Consider the following 16,889-nt stretch of genomic DNA (forward strand, 5'->3'; position numbering starts at 1 on the left):
TGAGGTGGGGTATCCTTTTATTTCAGCATATAGTGTCATTGAGAGACAGGTCAGGAGGCTCATTGAGTTAAGTGACATCATAATACATTACATTCAAATCATAGGCACTGTGATAGGGGGGGGGTGAGACAGGACCCACCTTGATTGCACCATACTAGCACAGTACAGAGCAGCCAGCCACAGACAAGGAACCACATGTGCTCATGGAGACTAGGGATTTTTTTTTTTTTTTTTAGTATAGATAAAATGGAATTGGAATAGTGGCATTTAATAAAGATTAGTCTTGGAGCATAAAACACACTAGCTCCAAGTTTGATCCATTGTGACACAAGGCAAGCCTCATTTCTCCACCAACCAGTGTTTCAACACCCACCAGCACCTCCATAAACCACTGAAAAAAGTACAAAAACAAAAAACAACCAAAATAAAAACCAAGAACAAAAACCCTGCAAACTTAGATTTTAGATCAAAGATTGCAGCAGAGGTCAAGTATCTAAGTTCAAAGGTCATGCCCTACCATACATAGGTAAAAAGAGCCCAGCCTGCTGCTAGTCTGAGTAACACTGACGTTTTATTTACACGATTCATATACACTGTACCCAGCAAACTGCTTCAAAGCTCAACGTTAAATAACTACATTATTATATCATCACACATCTGCTGGCACACCCTCGTGGCATGCGTTTAATCTCTACGATGAATGAAACAGTCAGTCTTATAAGGTGCATATTAAAAACAGAATAGCAGTAAAGCAGAGTTCATGGGTAGCAGGACATGGGGCGACTGCTTGGCTGCACCCTTTCCACAGCGCCCATGCCTCTTCTGCGATCCTCCTGCTTAATTCATTATGTAGATTTCATTATTTCTTTTTGGAAGTATTTTATTGGAGACATCTAAAGTCATTTAAAAATTGAAAGAGAGCACAAGTCCAGACTTGGCACTTTGCAACCCCAGCCGTGCTTCGAGAAGATGGAGACAAAGCTTGGTACACAGATGCCAGCAGGTCTCTCAAAGGACTTCTGAAGAGGGAGGAAGAAACAAGATGAATGAGAAAAAGGGCCATGCTAGTAACTCTTGTGCTGCTAATGATGGTTCTTCAGGAGAATCATTCTAAGAAGCCCCAGACTAACATGTACATGAATTAGGAGGCACCCTGAATATGGCATTACACAGAGCCTCCACAGTAGTCATGACTCAAAGCCCCTAAAACAGACATCTGCAATGCAAACCCCGAGACATGATCAGGTGCTTTCAGATCTGGAAAATATGTATTTGAAGGCTCTGTGCATATCTATAGGACCTGAAGTCCTGTTGATTCTGCAGAGGTTCTACACCAGGCACAGAGAGTATTTTTTTTTCTAGCCTTTTCTGTTCAGTACCTGTGACTTGTTGTGTCTGCACCACAGTCTTCTTCAGAAAGGGCTCTTTGTCTCCAAAAGCAATGATGGGGTCACTGGGGATCCCCAGCGCTTTCTCGCCATTGCTGTTGGTACTTGGGTGATTGGACAGATGGATGACCTCTTCAAAGTCTTGCACAGATTGGTTGAGTGTAAAACCGTTCTCGTGCTTTACTGGCTGCACTCCATTCACCAGAGCTACAGGGTCCTTCAGCAGGAGGCTGGTGGAGGCAGAGAGAATTAAACCATTTTAAAATCAAGCAGAAGACAACTTCTTCACACAACCCCCCCCCCCCCTACTTACACTGCTTTTGCTTCTTCTCATTTTTAATTGCTCACAGAAATCAAAATTAAAGCCTTGAAAGCCAGGTAGAGATTACACCATGATTCTTCTAAAGTGTTCCTTGTAGGTTTCTGGATCTTATTAGCTGAGCAGTTTTCACAATTCTTATGAGGAAGGCCCATTTCTACAGTGTCTGACCTACTGAGATGTCATCTCACCAAGAGAAACCCAGAGACAACATTCAAAGGCTGGAGCAATGCAGGGCGAGGCGAGGGGCTGCTTTGTTTTCTCCTCCATCTTTATACTAAACAGGCCCTGTGCAACCTCTCGGGATTCTGTGAGCAGTACTCCCTTTAGTGCGAACCTTGGAGAGACACGGCTCTTCTCAAACTTCCTGCTAAGTGTAGCATGTTGAACAAGATGAGAGGTTCCCACCCCAAAGAGTTTACAAGGAAGATGATGCACGATAGTGACAGTCAGGAAAGCACTAAAACGTAACCTATCAGCCTCAGAAACCAGCCCACTCTCTACATCCCTCCATACCTTGGCTGGGAGGCTTCTGTTGGACCCTCCTTTCTACTGTCCTGCGCCACCTTCTCGGGAATTTTCATTCTTGCTAAAAGTTCTGCCGACTTGGAGTCTGAAGAAAAGAGAAAACAGAGGAAAGTTGTTCTGCCACTCCTCTCAAAATCTTCAAAATGATGACCCCCCTGAAACAAAATGCTTTGACACATCGCCCCTTTGGGAAGCGTCAGGCATTAAACAGCTTTCCCCTTGTTCTCTGGTTGAAAAACAGCAAAAGAGCCAAGAGGGTGCTTGGACAGAAGGCCCATGGCTTGATCACACGAATCTGTGCCAAGTTAGAACTGTCCCAAGGGGCTTTTTACCTGGGATGGGGTCAGCCTCTTGTTTGCCTTCTTTGTCTTCCTTCTTCTGCAATGAAAAAGCCCACATTCCTGTTACAAACAGCCAGTTTGGGTGGGGAGGAAGGTGGTGAAAATGTGAAGATTCTTGGCCTGCAGTGAGCTGTTGGCCTGCTTGATATGCATTAAAACAAAAACCCAATGTATGTCAGGTGTCTGGACTCTGTTTCAATAAATATTTAAACAGGGCACAGACTGGAGATTTAACTATCCCTAAAGGCTCTGGGAAGCTTTTGCTTCCTTCCAAGGCCACTGGGTGTCCACTCTAGTTGAGCAGCTGGCAAACTTACTTTCTCTGTGCCATCGGGTTTCCGTGTCCTTTTCATGATCTCTTCTAGGCGCTGGAATATGTAGCAAAAACAAGAGCAGATTCAGTATGTGCTTTTATACTGGAATAGACCACCACCAGAGCACATATTTTACATACAGGCTGTCCCTATCGGTTTAATAAATGTCATCTCAGAGACTAAAAGGCTTCTACTGTCACTGAGCACCGACTCTCCAGGCCCTTTGCCAATGGTACCTTCTTCCTCTCTAGGCGCTCCTGCTCTTCTCTCTGAAAATGTTTCTCACGCTCCAGCCGCTGTTTCTCAGCCTCTTCTCTGGCTCGAGCCTCCGATTCCTCCTTCTACAAGGAGAAGGAGTTTCCAGTGTTAGTGCCTCATCAGCAAAGAGAAGAGATATTAAAGCAGCCTTCCACCTGCAGGTGGCAGCAAAGCTTCGCACAGCCCAATGGTTCGGCCATGTGAATCTCTGCACACTCGGGCCACACACTCAGAGAAGGCACTTATGAAACAAAAAGGTCACAGTGTAGAGCCAGCCCTCACCACCTCTGGAAAATCAACAATTAAGGAAGAGGAAAAACAAAACAATCCTTCTAGAATGTGTCCAATGCCAACGCATTGCCCAGACACAAAATAGATGGTGGTGAGGCAACTGCAGTAATAGAATTCAAGGAAGCCCAGGATAAGCACAGATGATCTCTGCAGGCAAAGAAGTGAGGAGAAAGCCAGAGATCTGCTGGGGTCTATGGCATTATATCAAGAATGAAATGGCACAATATTTCATATCTGCCATCCGAGTCTATGTTTGTATGGTATTTCTGCTTTCCTCTTAAAGGCTCTCAGCTGTTGGCCTCAGAATTTTAGAGACATTGCTCCTTTTATGAGTCTCCCATCTATCAGGTCAGTGAGGCTTGGAATGAGATTTAGAGTTGTGAGCCTGGGCGTACTGCAGGATCAGCATGGCCACCACAAGACGAAGGACTGCTCCGTGCCCTCGGCAGGGCTCCTCTCACTGCTCACCTGCCTCTGGGCACGCTCCATCTCCTCCTGCTCGACTCTTGCCCTATCCTCAGCCTCTTTTCTCTGCTGGGCCTCTTCCTGTAGGCGCGTCTCTTCCTCTTGTATCCTCCTCTTCTCTTCCTGCCTCTGGGCCTCTGCCTCCTGCTGGACTCTTTCTTCGGCCTCCCTGCGAGTCTTCTCCTCTTTCAGGTACCTAGTGACAGGAAAGAGAAGCCAGCCTTGAGTGAGATACAAAGTCCCTTCATACAAGAGGACACTAGTGTTGGAAGTAAAACAGACCTGGCCTATTCCCTTTGTCTGTGCCTCATTTAACTTTAACTGGAGGACAAAACAAGCTGTCCAACATTTTCCCACACTACTGACGTCCTCAACATACAAGTTTTCTCATTCACACATAACTATAGCCAATAACTGCGAGTGTTGCTGTTCCTAAACTCTCGCTTTGCCAAAGCCATGAAGGGTGGAGAGGTACAAAAACCCGTTGCTGTGACATAACACCCAAAAGGTAGAGTCGAGATACAATACACATTCAAAAAACTAATTCTGCCAACTGGCTTACAGATATCCACAGACAGTGCAAACTCCTAACAGAAAAGCACTAGGTCAGTCGTCTCCGAGGTGGTCTTCCCTATTCATGGGAGATGGAGGTTCAGCCTTCTAATCAACGCAGAGCTTTAAGCCTACCAAGCCAGTGACTTCCTCCCCACCCCAGAAGCTGAACAGCATGAGCTAAGGCACAGAGATACACAGATCAAATACCACTTAGGCTTAGAGACAATCTCAGGCATCATGCTCAGGTTATTTTCTGTAAAGTTAACCTGCCAGGCTGCACAAAATTCTACTTCCCATGAGCCTTGCTCTTGCTTGAAGACTAATAGATTTACTTTGGAACTTACTTCTCCCGCTCCTCCTGTTCCTTCTTCTCCTGCTCCTCACGCTCCCTCTGCTCCCGGGCCTGACGGCGCTTCTCAGAAAGTAGCCTAGCAGCCTCCTCTCGGTCTGTGGTGCCTGCCATGGGTTTGCTGGGGGAGGGGCTAGGGGCAGGTAGAGGAGCCAGGATGGGTGTCACGGCCGGAGCAGGAATGGCCTGTGCTACAGCAGCACCTAAGTAGCAATGAAATACAAAAAAAGCAGAATATTTTACTACACGTGCATCTTGTGCCCCATGATGCCACTCGCTGATGGTTGTCTTAGCCTAGGCAAAGTTAAAAAAAACAAAACAAAACACCTCTCTTATACACTTAGAAACAGGATGGCAGAAAAAGACCGTATAGCCTATATAGTCTGCCCATCCGTCAAGTTCCCTCTAATGCTTTTCATCCTGTTTGGAAAACATTTTTTTGCAAGTTTCCAAGAAAAGTCCTTTTAGGGATGTCAGCTTGTCCTTAGCTGTGAGCAGCAGATAGATGATAAAAGACAACAGATATTACTGATCTTAAACCAGGGAGCTCCCAAGGCTCTGTCAAACATCCTGGCTCCAGCCAGTACAAACTGGCTACTTTTTATAAGACCCAAAATGAAATACAAAGAAAAATAATTCTACAAATAGGGAAATCAAAGCGCAGGCCAGTCCTGCAGAGGCTGTGGTCTGCTCTTACCCCTTTGCATAACACCTCACAAATCTAATGTCACTGCTGCACAGATTCCATGGGGCTCTCCTATCATCGACAGTCAGGACTCCCATTGCCCAAGCTCTTCCAGCATTAGTCAATCTGCTCTCACAGGGCATGGAGAGTGCTAGAAAATTCCAAGCCATTTGAGTAAGTTGAGCCCTTCAGAGCCAGAACCCTGCTGGTTCAGGTACAGGATGTCTTTAGAATCATCCAGAAACTAAACCAGAATCCAGATTTGTGGAAGTTTCTGGAATCAGCAGTGATGTTTCCTGCAATAGGAGCCGCTCTGAAACATCCAAAGCCTCACAGTCTCTGAGTTTGCATCAGATCACAACAAAGTCAGCTGCCCTTGCTGTAGGAATTAGGAGCAGGCTACAGACCTTTGGGTGGCTCTGCTGCATCTGGGATCTGCTCCTTGTCTGCACCTGGAAGGAATGGGGAAACTGCTCGCTCTTCTCGCTGGTCCTTTGCGTTCGTCAGGCCATCTGCCTCTTTCTGTTCATCCTTTGCCTTTTCTTGCTTTGCCCTTGCTTTGAGTGTGGCCTGTACATTTTTAGGGGCAGGTGACTTCGGGGTCCCAGAGAGTAGGGAAGCTGGGCTAGGGGATGCAGGGCGTGCCTTGGGATTGAAGGGCGAGGATGGACGATTCCTGGCCGGAGGGCTGCTGAAAGAGAAAAAAAAAAAACGTTTGCACACAGAAGTCTATGATAGCACGTTCTGCTCCTTCTCCAGAGAAAGAAGTCCAGATCTGGTTTTGTAATTTGTATCCCACTACAATCAGCTCCTGACTCAGTATTACCATGAGATCTTCAATGCCAGTCCTGGTTTGCATCCTGCTTCAGCAGGAGCCGGCATGAAGAAGTCTCTGCATGGCAAGAATAGGATTTTTACGCTTAGTACTGTCACTAAGGATGCACTGCAGGGAACCTCAAGTCAGAATCAAAACATCTAAAGTGGGCACCTGAGCATCTGAAGCTTGGCCCTTATGTCGGGCCTTCTGGTTTCTGGGATCTCACTCTAACCTCATGTTGCGAGCCGTGGAGAGCAGGGCTCTGCTGGAGGGAGCGGAGTGACGCTTCTTCAGCACTTTCTCTCGAGCAAGCACGCTCTTCTCCCTCTCATTCTCCCGCTCCTTGTCCCGTTTCTCCTTTTTCTTTTTCGGGTTGAGATAGGAAAAAAAAAAAAAAAAAAAAAATTAGAATTGGTACACACACAATCTGTAAAACAATGAAATGTTCCGATTTGTGGAGATTGGTTGCTTTGATTTAGTTCACCCATCCCAGATATTAATAGCAATGATTGATCTACTTCATTCATCTGAAGTGCGTGCACATGTCTCGGTACAAGTACAACTTCCCAGCTAAGAATGGCACCACTGTCACCCACTCTGCATTCAGGGCATACACACTGCTCGGCTTTAACACTGACAAGAGGACAGAGACCAGATGGGGCAACTCACCGGCGAGAATTCTTGTCTTTTCCGAGGAGTCACATTGGGGCTGCTAGTGGCCATCTTCCGTCGTTCTGTACACCAGTGGTGGGGTCTATGGTTATTGCAGGGGGTAAGCGGACTGGCAGAGGCCGAGCGTGGGCACACAGGAATGGCTGAGAAGAGACCGACAAGGAATGAGCATCCTCTGCTATCTGCATACAAATCTGAAACTCCCGTTCCATGATGCACACAGTCAGAACAGCACAGCAGCACCACAAGAACCTTCTCCCTCCTAGCAAGAGCTGATAGAAATCACACCAAGACACACTAGTTTGCGCCATCAGGAAAAGCCAGGCAGGCAACAAGTTACAGAGTGCAGTCATCTGGCACTGCATGTGTAATTAAGTCTTTCTGCCATTAAAAGGCCATTATTTTACTTTCAGCTTGAAACCTGCCATGGGTACAAAGTACCTGTGGGCTTCCGCACCTGAAAATAGAATCTGATCCCACCCAAAACATTCCCAGTGTTACACGTTTTTCAAAACACGGCTCAACTTACAGGCATGGTGGAACACGGACGCACTTTTAGGTGCATTGCAGGAGGGCCAGTTTATACACAAAAACCACTGTTTGCCCAGATAAGTGGCTTTGAAAAAAAAAAAAAAAGTGTCCTCCAAAAACAGGAATTTTTTTTTTTTTAATGCTTTGAATGTTTCCAATCATTTGATAATTTTATAAATGTCCTCTCATCCACTGGTGAAAATCTATGGGGTATTAGGTATGTGCATTTGCTACATCCGTTTTTGCGGTACCTGCGTACCTCGCGGACTTGATAGTACAGTGGCAAAAGCAGATAGTATTTGTATAACTCGTTATTAAAAATACACGCATACTATCCCATTTTACCCATGTACTATAGCAGTCCCCGTGGTATGCAGGCATTGCCGAAATGGATATAACAAATGCACATCCCTATTGAGTATCCCTAGAAGATCCAAGGTGGGACAATCTGAAAGATTCCATGGACTTCAGCTGATCCCGAAGCTGGCCTCTGAAATGTTTGCGTTAAAGGTACAGGATTTACACACTGCACCACAACGCCTCACTGTGCAGGGAGCGGACCTTTAGAGAAACCTTCCCCGCTCACAGTGAGAGTAAAGGGACTTTTAATCCAATGATGTCTGGGACTTGTGTGTCAACAGAATGACAAAAAAAAATTCTCAGTTCTTTCCTTATGCTGTGGCAATCAGCAACTGGAAGGCAAGGATTTAGGAAAAAATAAGATTGATTTTCATAAACTAACAGCCTAATACATATGCTAAAAACCCCCACTACTTTAACCTACAAAATCTCCTTTTCCAAAGGCATTTCAGTGAAGACTGGCAAATATTCCCTCTCCTCAATTCAATCTAACAGCAGTAAATATACTTTAGGGAAATACTTGTTTTTGCACAAGGAGGATCAGAAGAGGACTCGCAAGTCCCGCAGCCCTGTCCTCTCCAAGAGTAAAAGCTCCCGGGAGGTCAGAAAACCAGCGGCAAGTCAGTACTCTTTATTAGAGTAACTTATGGGTATTAGAGACTTGCTGCAGGGAGTTTAACTCTCAGAATAATAGGATACTATTTTATACTAGACAAAGGTGGCAAATACAGTGGGGCAGAGACTTTGTGTAACTGAATACTTATCAAAGAGCTTACAATCTAAATGGGCACTTCAGCATGGGAGATAAAGTGATTTGCCTGAGGTTACAAGGAAGTGGGATTTGAACTCTGATTTCTAGCCTGCTTCTCTAACCACCAAGCCACTCCTCTTCTGAATGCCAGGCACCAGGGCATCCCAATGGACTGTTTATGCCTACAAAGAAAGCACAGTCCAGTGTACACCATAATGACCGGTCTGAGTGTGCAGCGATCGACGCCCCTTCCCCTATCTCAGGTTCCAGGCCTTCTCCTGAGCTGGACACCCGATTGCTTTATTCTCCCCACCCCAGGAGCAGTGGAGTTTCTTGCTTCTGACCTGGGCACTTGGCTGGATGCCGCTTACCCAGCTCCTTGCCGCTGCCAGAGAGCGTGGCTGCACTCCTGCTTCGCGCCAGGAACGAGAGGGTGGGAGTCATCAGCCTGTCCACGATGCTGCTCTCCCACGCGCTCAGCTGCAAGCTTCGGTCTAGAAAAGAAAAAAAAAAATTTTTTAAGACAGGAAAGAATAAATCTACCTTCTGATCTTCTTATAAGCTTTAAAATAAAAGAGCAGAAGCGGATTTTAGCTTGGAGCAATTCCTTCCTCACACAGAGGTGTTGGTGGCCTTTTCAGGTACTAGATGCAAGCATTGCACTAAAGCCTTCCCCACGCTTTGTAAGATACGGAGGGACGAGGATGTTTGCATCAGAAAAAGGGATGCTACTCCACATCTATTATATACAGCCATCTTCAGCTGCCCCTTTGGCAGAAAGACGCCATCATGGGCATCACTCTGATCAGCAGCTCAAAGCCCACAGATCTTTTGTACTCCTGCACATTCCAAAGCTCTACACATCGTGGCATAAACTCCTTCCTCAAAAGATGAAACACCTGTCCTGTTATTCTGGGAGGGGGGGGGGGGTGGAGAAGCAAGGATACAATCACATGCTCCCTCAACCTTCTTTGCTGATCTAAAAAAAAAAAAAAAAAAAAAAAAGAGGTTAAAGACCTATTGCTAAGCCTCTGCTCCCAGGACAAGCCATCCCTCTTATTCAGTACAGCTCACAAGGGGGCGACAGATGTGATTTCACTATAGTGGAGAGGTAACAGGAAGTGCACACACAGAGGCTGCCTGGCACTGCCAGGACAGAGAAAATGTCTTCACCCTGCTCCCCTGCAGAAAACAGGGCAGCATGTGGCAGAAGGTCTCTGTTCCATGTTTGCCCTTCACATCATGTTCTGTGAAACTTATAAGTGCTTCACTTCCAGTAGGTCCATGAAGCAGGGCATGCTGCGATGCCAAATATACTTTCAAAGCTGTTTCGCAGTTGGCTAGCGCCTCCTGCGCAGACTAGGCACCACAGAAGTAAATGCCATTGTCTTTTTGCAATCTCATCTGCTCCTATGTAAGATCCATGGATAGAAGCAGATGACAGGGACAAGGTATTGAATCCATTTAACTGACCAATGAATACTCACTTGAATATAATTCCAGTTCTCTGCATTAAACTCACCAGTTCAGAGCAAGTCTCCAATGGGACAGTGCTATACCAGGGTACACATTTATTGCAATAGGGTGGATAAATTTATTGGGGAAGGGGGAATGGCATAGAGTCCTGCAGGAGACTGAAAGGTACAAACTTAGATCGTGAGCCCTCTGGGGATAGGGAAATACCTACAGTGGCTGAATATAATCCGCTCTGAAGTGCCAAAGAGCTGAATCTAAAAATCAGAGGAAAATAAATGCACAGTGGGAATCTGCAATCCCATGTGTGATGGGGGGAAGGGTATAGTAGTGGGGGTATACTACCGTCCATCTGGCCAAAATTAAACAGACGATGAAATGCTAATAGAAATTAGGGACATTAAATTTGGCAGCACAGTAATAATGGATGATTTAAGTTACCCCAGAATTGACTGGGTAAATGTCAGGACATGCTAGAGAAGTAAAGTTTCTAGATGAAATAAAATGACTGCTTCATGGAGCAGCTAGTCTGGGAACTGATAATTAAGCAGCAATCATTTCAGTCTAAACAGCCAACAGGTCACTGCAGTGATGTACAGGTTCTGGAAGATGTTCAACACTCACCTTCAAACCTCCTACATTAACACCCCTGCACTCTATCCCCTGAGGTAATAGTTCACATTGCATAAGAGCAGAAGAACTGCCATACTGAGTCAGATTGAACGTCTATTATGCCCAGTATCCTGTTTCCAGTGGTCAGTCCAGGTCACAAATACCTACCAAACAGTACATAGATCATGTTGCTAATGCCCAGGGATAAGTAGTGGCTTTTCTCCAAGTCTATCTGTAGTTAAATAGCAGTTTATGGACTTCTCCTCCAGGAACTTGTCCAAAACATTTTATTTTAAACCCAGTTACACTAACTGCCTAACCACATCCTCCAGCAATGGATTCCAGAGCTTAATTGTGCATTGAGTGAAAAATAATTTTCTCAATTTGTTTTAAATGTGCTACTTACTAACTGCATGGAGTATCCCCTAGGTTTTGTATTTATTATTATTATTTATTTTTTTTTAAGAGAAAAATAACATTCACATTTACCAGTTCTATTTCACTCATGATTTTATGGGCCTATATCATAACCTCCTCCCCCAGCTGAACACTGAGCCGAGGACTTCAAAGTATTGTCCACAATGATACCCAGATACTTTTCCTGGGTGGCAACTCCTAATATGGAGCCTAACATTGTATAAGTACAGTGTGGGTTACTTTTTCCCCCATGTGTCCACATTAAATTTCATCTGCCATTTAAATGCCCAGCCTCTAAATGTTTTCCTGCAATTTCTCACAATTCCCTAGTGATGTCACTACTCTGAATAACTGTCATCTACAAATGTGATCCTCTCATAGTTCTTTTCTAGATCATTTATAAATATTAAAAAAAAGCACCTGTCCTAGTACAGATCTGAGGCATTCCCACCGTTTACATTTCTCCACTGAAAAAACTGACCATTTATTTGTACTCTCCATTTCCTATCTGTTAACCAGTTTGCAATCCACAACAGGACATCGCCTCCTATCTCATGCCTTATTTTTCTCCGGAGTCTCTCATGGGGGGGGACTTTGCCTCTTGCGGTTTCGGTTCTGTACCGCGGTGATGGTGACCTGCAATTTCAATCCCTGGACAGTGCCACTTAGGTACTCGGCAGTAGCAAGTTTCCTTCGCTGCAGCACTGCTAGCTTTGAGCCGCACCTATCCAGTCACTCACTGCCTATCCTTTTGAACTAGTCGTCACTTTAGCTCTGGTCTGCCGCTTCATTGTGATAAAACACCATAAGGGCCGCCCTCCTCAAGATGAACTGAATTTGTTTCAGCATTTCCCCTAACTCGTGCACGGAACTTACTTCAGTTGAAGATTATTGGAATGCAACATAATTAGTTGAACTCCTTGGGCTCCTGTCCCTGACACGGACCTTGTGACGAAACAAGGTCCGTGTCAGGGGACCAAAACTTTCCTGTATGTTATGAATAAAAGATTTGGAAATGCTTGAAATATACTCCTCTAATGACTGTTTGATTTGACCGTTCAAGGAACCATAACACCTCTAGCGCTATGTCTACTACCACATGGCTGATCACCATTTAGTATACCGCTTATCTTCTCCACCACAGTTGCTTTGGATTTTGTCATATGCCATCTAAAAATCCTAATATACTATATCCATCAGCTCACTATTATCCACGTTTATTAACTCCTTCAAAAAAATGTAGTGAATTGGTGAGGCAAGACTTTGTAAATCCATGCTGGCTGTGTTTATTAATCTTCGTCTTTCTATATGATGTTCTCTGATTTTATTCTTCAGAATAGTTTCTATGATTTTTCCCCAGCACTGATGTCAGGCTCACCAGTCTATAGTTTCCCAGATCTTTGGAGTCCTTTTTAAAAGATCAGCATCATATTGGCCACCTCCAATCTTCAAGTAAGATAAATATTCAATCATTAAAATAATCTATTAGTAGTCATTTGTAACCTATTTCATTTTTTAGTTCTTTCAGATCTCTAGGTTGTAAACAATCTGGTCCAGGCGATTTGCTGTTCTTTAGTTTGTCAGTCTGCTCTGTCACTTCATCCAGGTTTACCATGATATTTATTTTATTTATTTAAACATTTTTATATACCGGCATTAGTTGTGGACATCATGCCGGTTTACATCAAAACTGGTAAAGTATGGAAGTTACATTTTAACAGGGAATTAGAAACTGGGAGGAGGGTAAATAATTAAATAGGATAGACGAGAAATAACAGTAACATTAACATTAACATGGTTCCTTGGTGTGACAAGGAGAGAGGATAACAACATATGGTTCCTCAGTATGAGGAAGATGGAACAGACGCAATGTGGTCTATTTTTTTTTATTGGAGGAGGTGTGAGTTTTTATTCTGGGTAGGCATGTTTGAACTACCATGTTTTCAATTTCTTTTTGAAGTTGTTCATACATGGTTCAAGGCGTAGGTCAGGCGGCAGTGTGTTCCAGTGAGTGGGACCTGCTATGGAAAGAGCGCGGTCACGTGTAGAGGTGAGATGGGCTGCTTTAAGGGAGGGCACAACTAGGGTGCCTTTATTGGTCGTTCTAGTCTGTCTATTGGACTGGATATATTTCAGTTGTTCCCAATTATCACCATTAAATACCATTTCCTGCACAGGTATCTCCCCAAATCATCTTCAGTAAAGAAATTTAGTCTTTCAGCTATAGCTTTGCCTTCCCTAAGTGCCCCTTTAATCCCTCAGTCATCTAACGGTCCAACTGATGCCCTCACAGGCTTCTTGCTGCAGATATATTTTAAACAGTTTTTATGAGTTTTTGCCTCCCTTATCAATATTTTACATCTAACTTGCTCAAGCTTATGCTTTTTCCCCTATTTTTATCAGTTGGATTCTTCATCCAATTTTTTTTTTATTAAAGAAGTTTTTGGATAAAATAGCCTTTCACACCTCACCTTTTAACCAAGTTTGCAGTTGTTTAGTCTTCCTTCCACATTTCTAATGTATGGAATACATCTGGTCTGGGCTTCCAAGATGGAATTTTTAAAAAACAGGTGTCCACACCTGATGTAAATTCTTTATACTTTGTAGCTTTTTCTATTCTCCTCATGAAAATGAAATGCTAGAGCAGTATATTTACTTAATGTTCTTCCTCAAGTCATTAATTCAAATTTGATCGCATTATGATCACTGTTGCCAAGGGCACTACTGTTACATCTCGCACCAAATCCTGTGTTCCATTAAGAATTAGGTCTAAAATGGCTCCCCCTCTCGTCAGTTCCCAGACCAACTGCTCCATGAAGCAAACATTTATTTTGTCTAGAAACTTTACCTCCCTAGCATGTCCTGATTGATGTGACATTTACCCAATCAATATTGGGGTAACTGACAGGGATAATTTGGAATCTTAAGTCAAATGGTTCTTTACTTATAGACACGAACTACTTTTGCTTTTAAGGGAACCCCTCTCTCTCAGGATGCCCTAACTCCTCTTATTTTAGTGTCCTTCTGAACCATGCATTGCTAGCTTTTCCCCCCCCCCCCATGTTCTAGTTTAAAAGCTGCTCTCTCTTCTTTTTAAAAGGTTAATACCAGCAGTCTGATTTCACTCTGGTTAAGGTGGAGCCCATCTTTTCAGAACAGGCACCCCCTTCCCCAAAATGTTGCCTGGTCCTAACAAAACTGAATCCCTCTTCCCTGCACCATTGTCTTGTCCGGAGCTCTGCCTGCTTCTGGGGCCCTGCGCATGGAACAGGGAGCATTTCAGAGACACAGTCTTTCACCCCTAAATCCCCACCATTATTATAGTGTACGAGCAGTTTATTCCTAATGAGCTTTACAGTCACAGGGCACAAAAAGGAGCATGTATGGACCAGCCTTTAAAATCAGCTTTTGCAGAGGCATTGCCCAGGAAAAGCTAGCTTAAGTTCATCTCATTATTAAGAGGGACAGTTCAGTTTTTCCACAGTGCATTGTCCAGTCAGCTGGCTGAGAAAAACATTTAGTGTTTTTCAGTAACCTCCCACCTCGTCCTTTAAATGCATTGACTCACATCCCAGCACATGCCCAAGTTTATAAGACTTCACTGCTCCTTTTTTAGGGAGCTTGACCTTACTGTAACAGTCCTCCTGTTTTGCAGAGCTTCATTCTCACTAATCAATTTAGGATAAAGCATCCCCAGGGATCCTTTCCTCATTTTTATTATTTTTTTTTTAAAGTGGTTTCTCAATTGATAATCACCAAGAGAGCCAAGGGAACAACATAACAGCATCCAGTAAATCTTTGCATGTGGGATATGCTCAAATAGCGCCAAGCTGTCTACCGCCTCCATGAACTGAAGAGTGCAGCAGCCCCCTAAATCCAACTGCACCCCACAGGTTGACCTGAGCCACATCAACAAGTCAGAGGAAGCTGCAATACCCATCACTAGCTGATGGGACTTTAATGCTTCAAAAACAGCAAACAAAAAATGATGCACTCTTTCAATAACCTAGACAGCAAAGTAAACAAGATTTCTGGCTTAAAATATTCCAGACATTTGAGGGCTTTTCCTGCTATGACTTATTTCATTCCCAAAGAAAGAATCCGTGTTGAAAGAGTCTGAATACCCTCTGTCCACACCCACTAGGAATCCAAGCGAATGGAGGCCCCATGAAGCCATCGCACGGATACATTAAAGCCATGAAATAAAGGATATCATTTTTTACCATTTTGTTTGAGAGCCATGAGAGCTTGACTTAGACAAATGCCTTCTTTTCTATCAGAGAGATAAAGTGACTTGCCCCAGGTCACATTCCTTTCTGTGGCAGAGGGGCCTCCGAATCACAGTCCAGTGCTCAGACCTCTACAGCCTTCCTCTTCCAGAAAGAAAAGGAGATTTAAAAAAAAAAAATTCTTATTCCAAAACATTTAAACACAAACGATCAAGTCAGGAAACAACACATTGGGACAAGTCTTGTTGCACAGGGCTGCTCTGAAGAGCCGGTGCCTCCAGACTGCCACATCTCCATAACATTTTAGACAAGTTGTATTCCATATTTCTTGTTTACTCATCTTCCTTACAGTCTTGTGCTCTACAGCTTGGCCACTGGCAGTTTTTCAAACCCCGATCACACCATCTAGTAGTGCACAGCTTATCATCAGGCTCCCTCGGCAGTCTCTTGGGTTAATTATTCCAGCAGGAGCGTCTGGACAGCTTGCACTGGTTGCCAATTCCGTTGCCAGGCGACCAAATAACAAAATAAAGGCAGGGGTTCATCAAAATGCACCATCCATTTATTGTGCCAGCTCTGCAGCATGAGGAGGGGGAGGGGGGGGGAGTTGGCAGGATGAAACCAGGCTCCCCGGTACTCTCAGCTTTAACTCCCACCTTGCCTTATAACATTCATGATGAGGAAATGTGCCATTAGCCGTGAGTTTCCATTTGGATGCTCTGCGAGATTAACTCAAAGAAATGTACTTTTGTACACATATGGTTGGTAGCACACCCTAGTGCGTCCATCACTGAGCATTTCTGCACCAACCTGATGAAGGGAGCAGAAGCTCTTCATAAAGCTAGCAAGTTAGTCCAGTAAAGCGGCCTTGCCTACAGCTTGTTGGGTTACCTTCTTTTCTACGTACAGTGACTCAATGGATTAATAGTCATCCCTGCATTTACTGCCGTAATGTGAAACCATACCCCCATCTTTTAAGTGGGATAAGGCCTGATGTTTCACCTCTATGCTCCACAGCCTTCAGCAAAATCACTCAGCCTCACTCCTTCTACCCTATATCCGCCTTCACCTGGGGTGAAGACTCATTAGGGCAGCCTTCACTTGAAGGTCTGGCATTCTAGAGGGACAGCCTAGACACCATTTCACCTCAGTCAAGCCACTCAAAATGCAGCCAAGAAAAACCACGCCATTGTGCAACTCCAACTTATAAATGCAATGCATATGTCAACAATCCTAACAAACAAATGATTTTGCATTAGACAGGCTTCACTAATGCTATTAAGGTGGACTGGAGTAACTTCATAAACCTCTTCCTTTCATTGTCCTCAGTACCCTCTGGGCTGTACTTATCCTTTGAATAACGTTTGTCTCGTAGGCTTTTCTACTACAGAAAAAAGTTGAAAATAAATGCTAAGATTTCAAAGCATTTTTGGCAGCGTTTCTACATCTCAGCACCAGCGTTTCCAGGAAACTATGACTAAAATGCTCAGGAAGATGACACAAAGCAGTCAATAGCACAAACTTCCTCTTCACT

The 16,889-nt window shown here is 44.2% G+C and overlaps 1 protein-coding gene across 4 annotated transcripts in view; it reads right to left on the minus strand.

Annotated features, from left to right (window-relative positions):
• Positions 1 to 16,889, minus strand: part of MAP7D1 (MAP7 domain containing 1) — a 63,769-nt gene continuing 46,880 nt past the window's right edge. For 2 of the 4 annotated variants that reach the window (XM_029619710.1, XM_029619708.1), the window contains 12 exons: positions 8,969 to 9,118; positions 6,980 to 7,125; positions 6,543 to 6,673; positions 5,901 to 6,184; positions 4,804 to 5,011; positions 3,908 to 4,100; positions 3,127 to 3,231; positions 2,894 to 2,944; positions 2,568 to 2,613; positions 2,224 to 2,320; positions 1,380 to 1,618; positions 1 to 1,019 (listed from right to left, as the gene is read on the minus strand). In XM_029619710.1, the coding sequence (XP_029475570.1) occupies positions 1,009 to 1,019; positions 1,380 to 1,618; positions 2,224 to 2,320; positions 2,568 to 2,613; positions 2,894 to 2,944; positions 3,127 to 3,231; positions 3,908 to 4,100; positions 4,804 to 5,011; positions 5,901 to 6,184; positions 6,543 to 6,673; positions 6,980 to 7,125; positions 8,969 to 9,118 (1,661 nt within the window). In that variant the 3' untranslated portion in view covers positions 1 to 1,008. The remainder of the gene's footprint in view (positions 1,020 to 1,379; positions 1,619 to 2,223; positions 2,321 to 2,567; positions 2,614 to 2,893; positions 2,945 to 3,126; positions 3,232 to 3,907; positions 4,101 to 4,803; positions 5,012 to 5,900; positions 6,185 to 6,542; positions 6,674 to 6,979; positions 7,126 to 8,968; positions 9,119 to 16,889) is intronic. The other 2 variants (XM_029619711.1, XM_029619709.1) reach the window with 1 other exon arrangement.

The sequence above is a fragment of the Rhinatrema bivittatum genome, chromosome 11 (assembly GCF_901001135.1).
Source record: "Rhinatrema bivittatum chromosome 11, aRhiBiv1.1, whole genome shotgun sequence".
Taxonomy (NCBI): Eukaryota; Metazoa; Chordata; class Amphibia; order Gymnophiona; family Rhinatrematidae; genus Rhinatrema; species Rhinatrema bivittatum.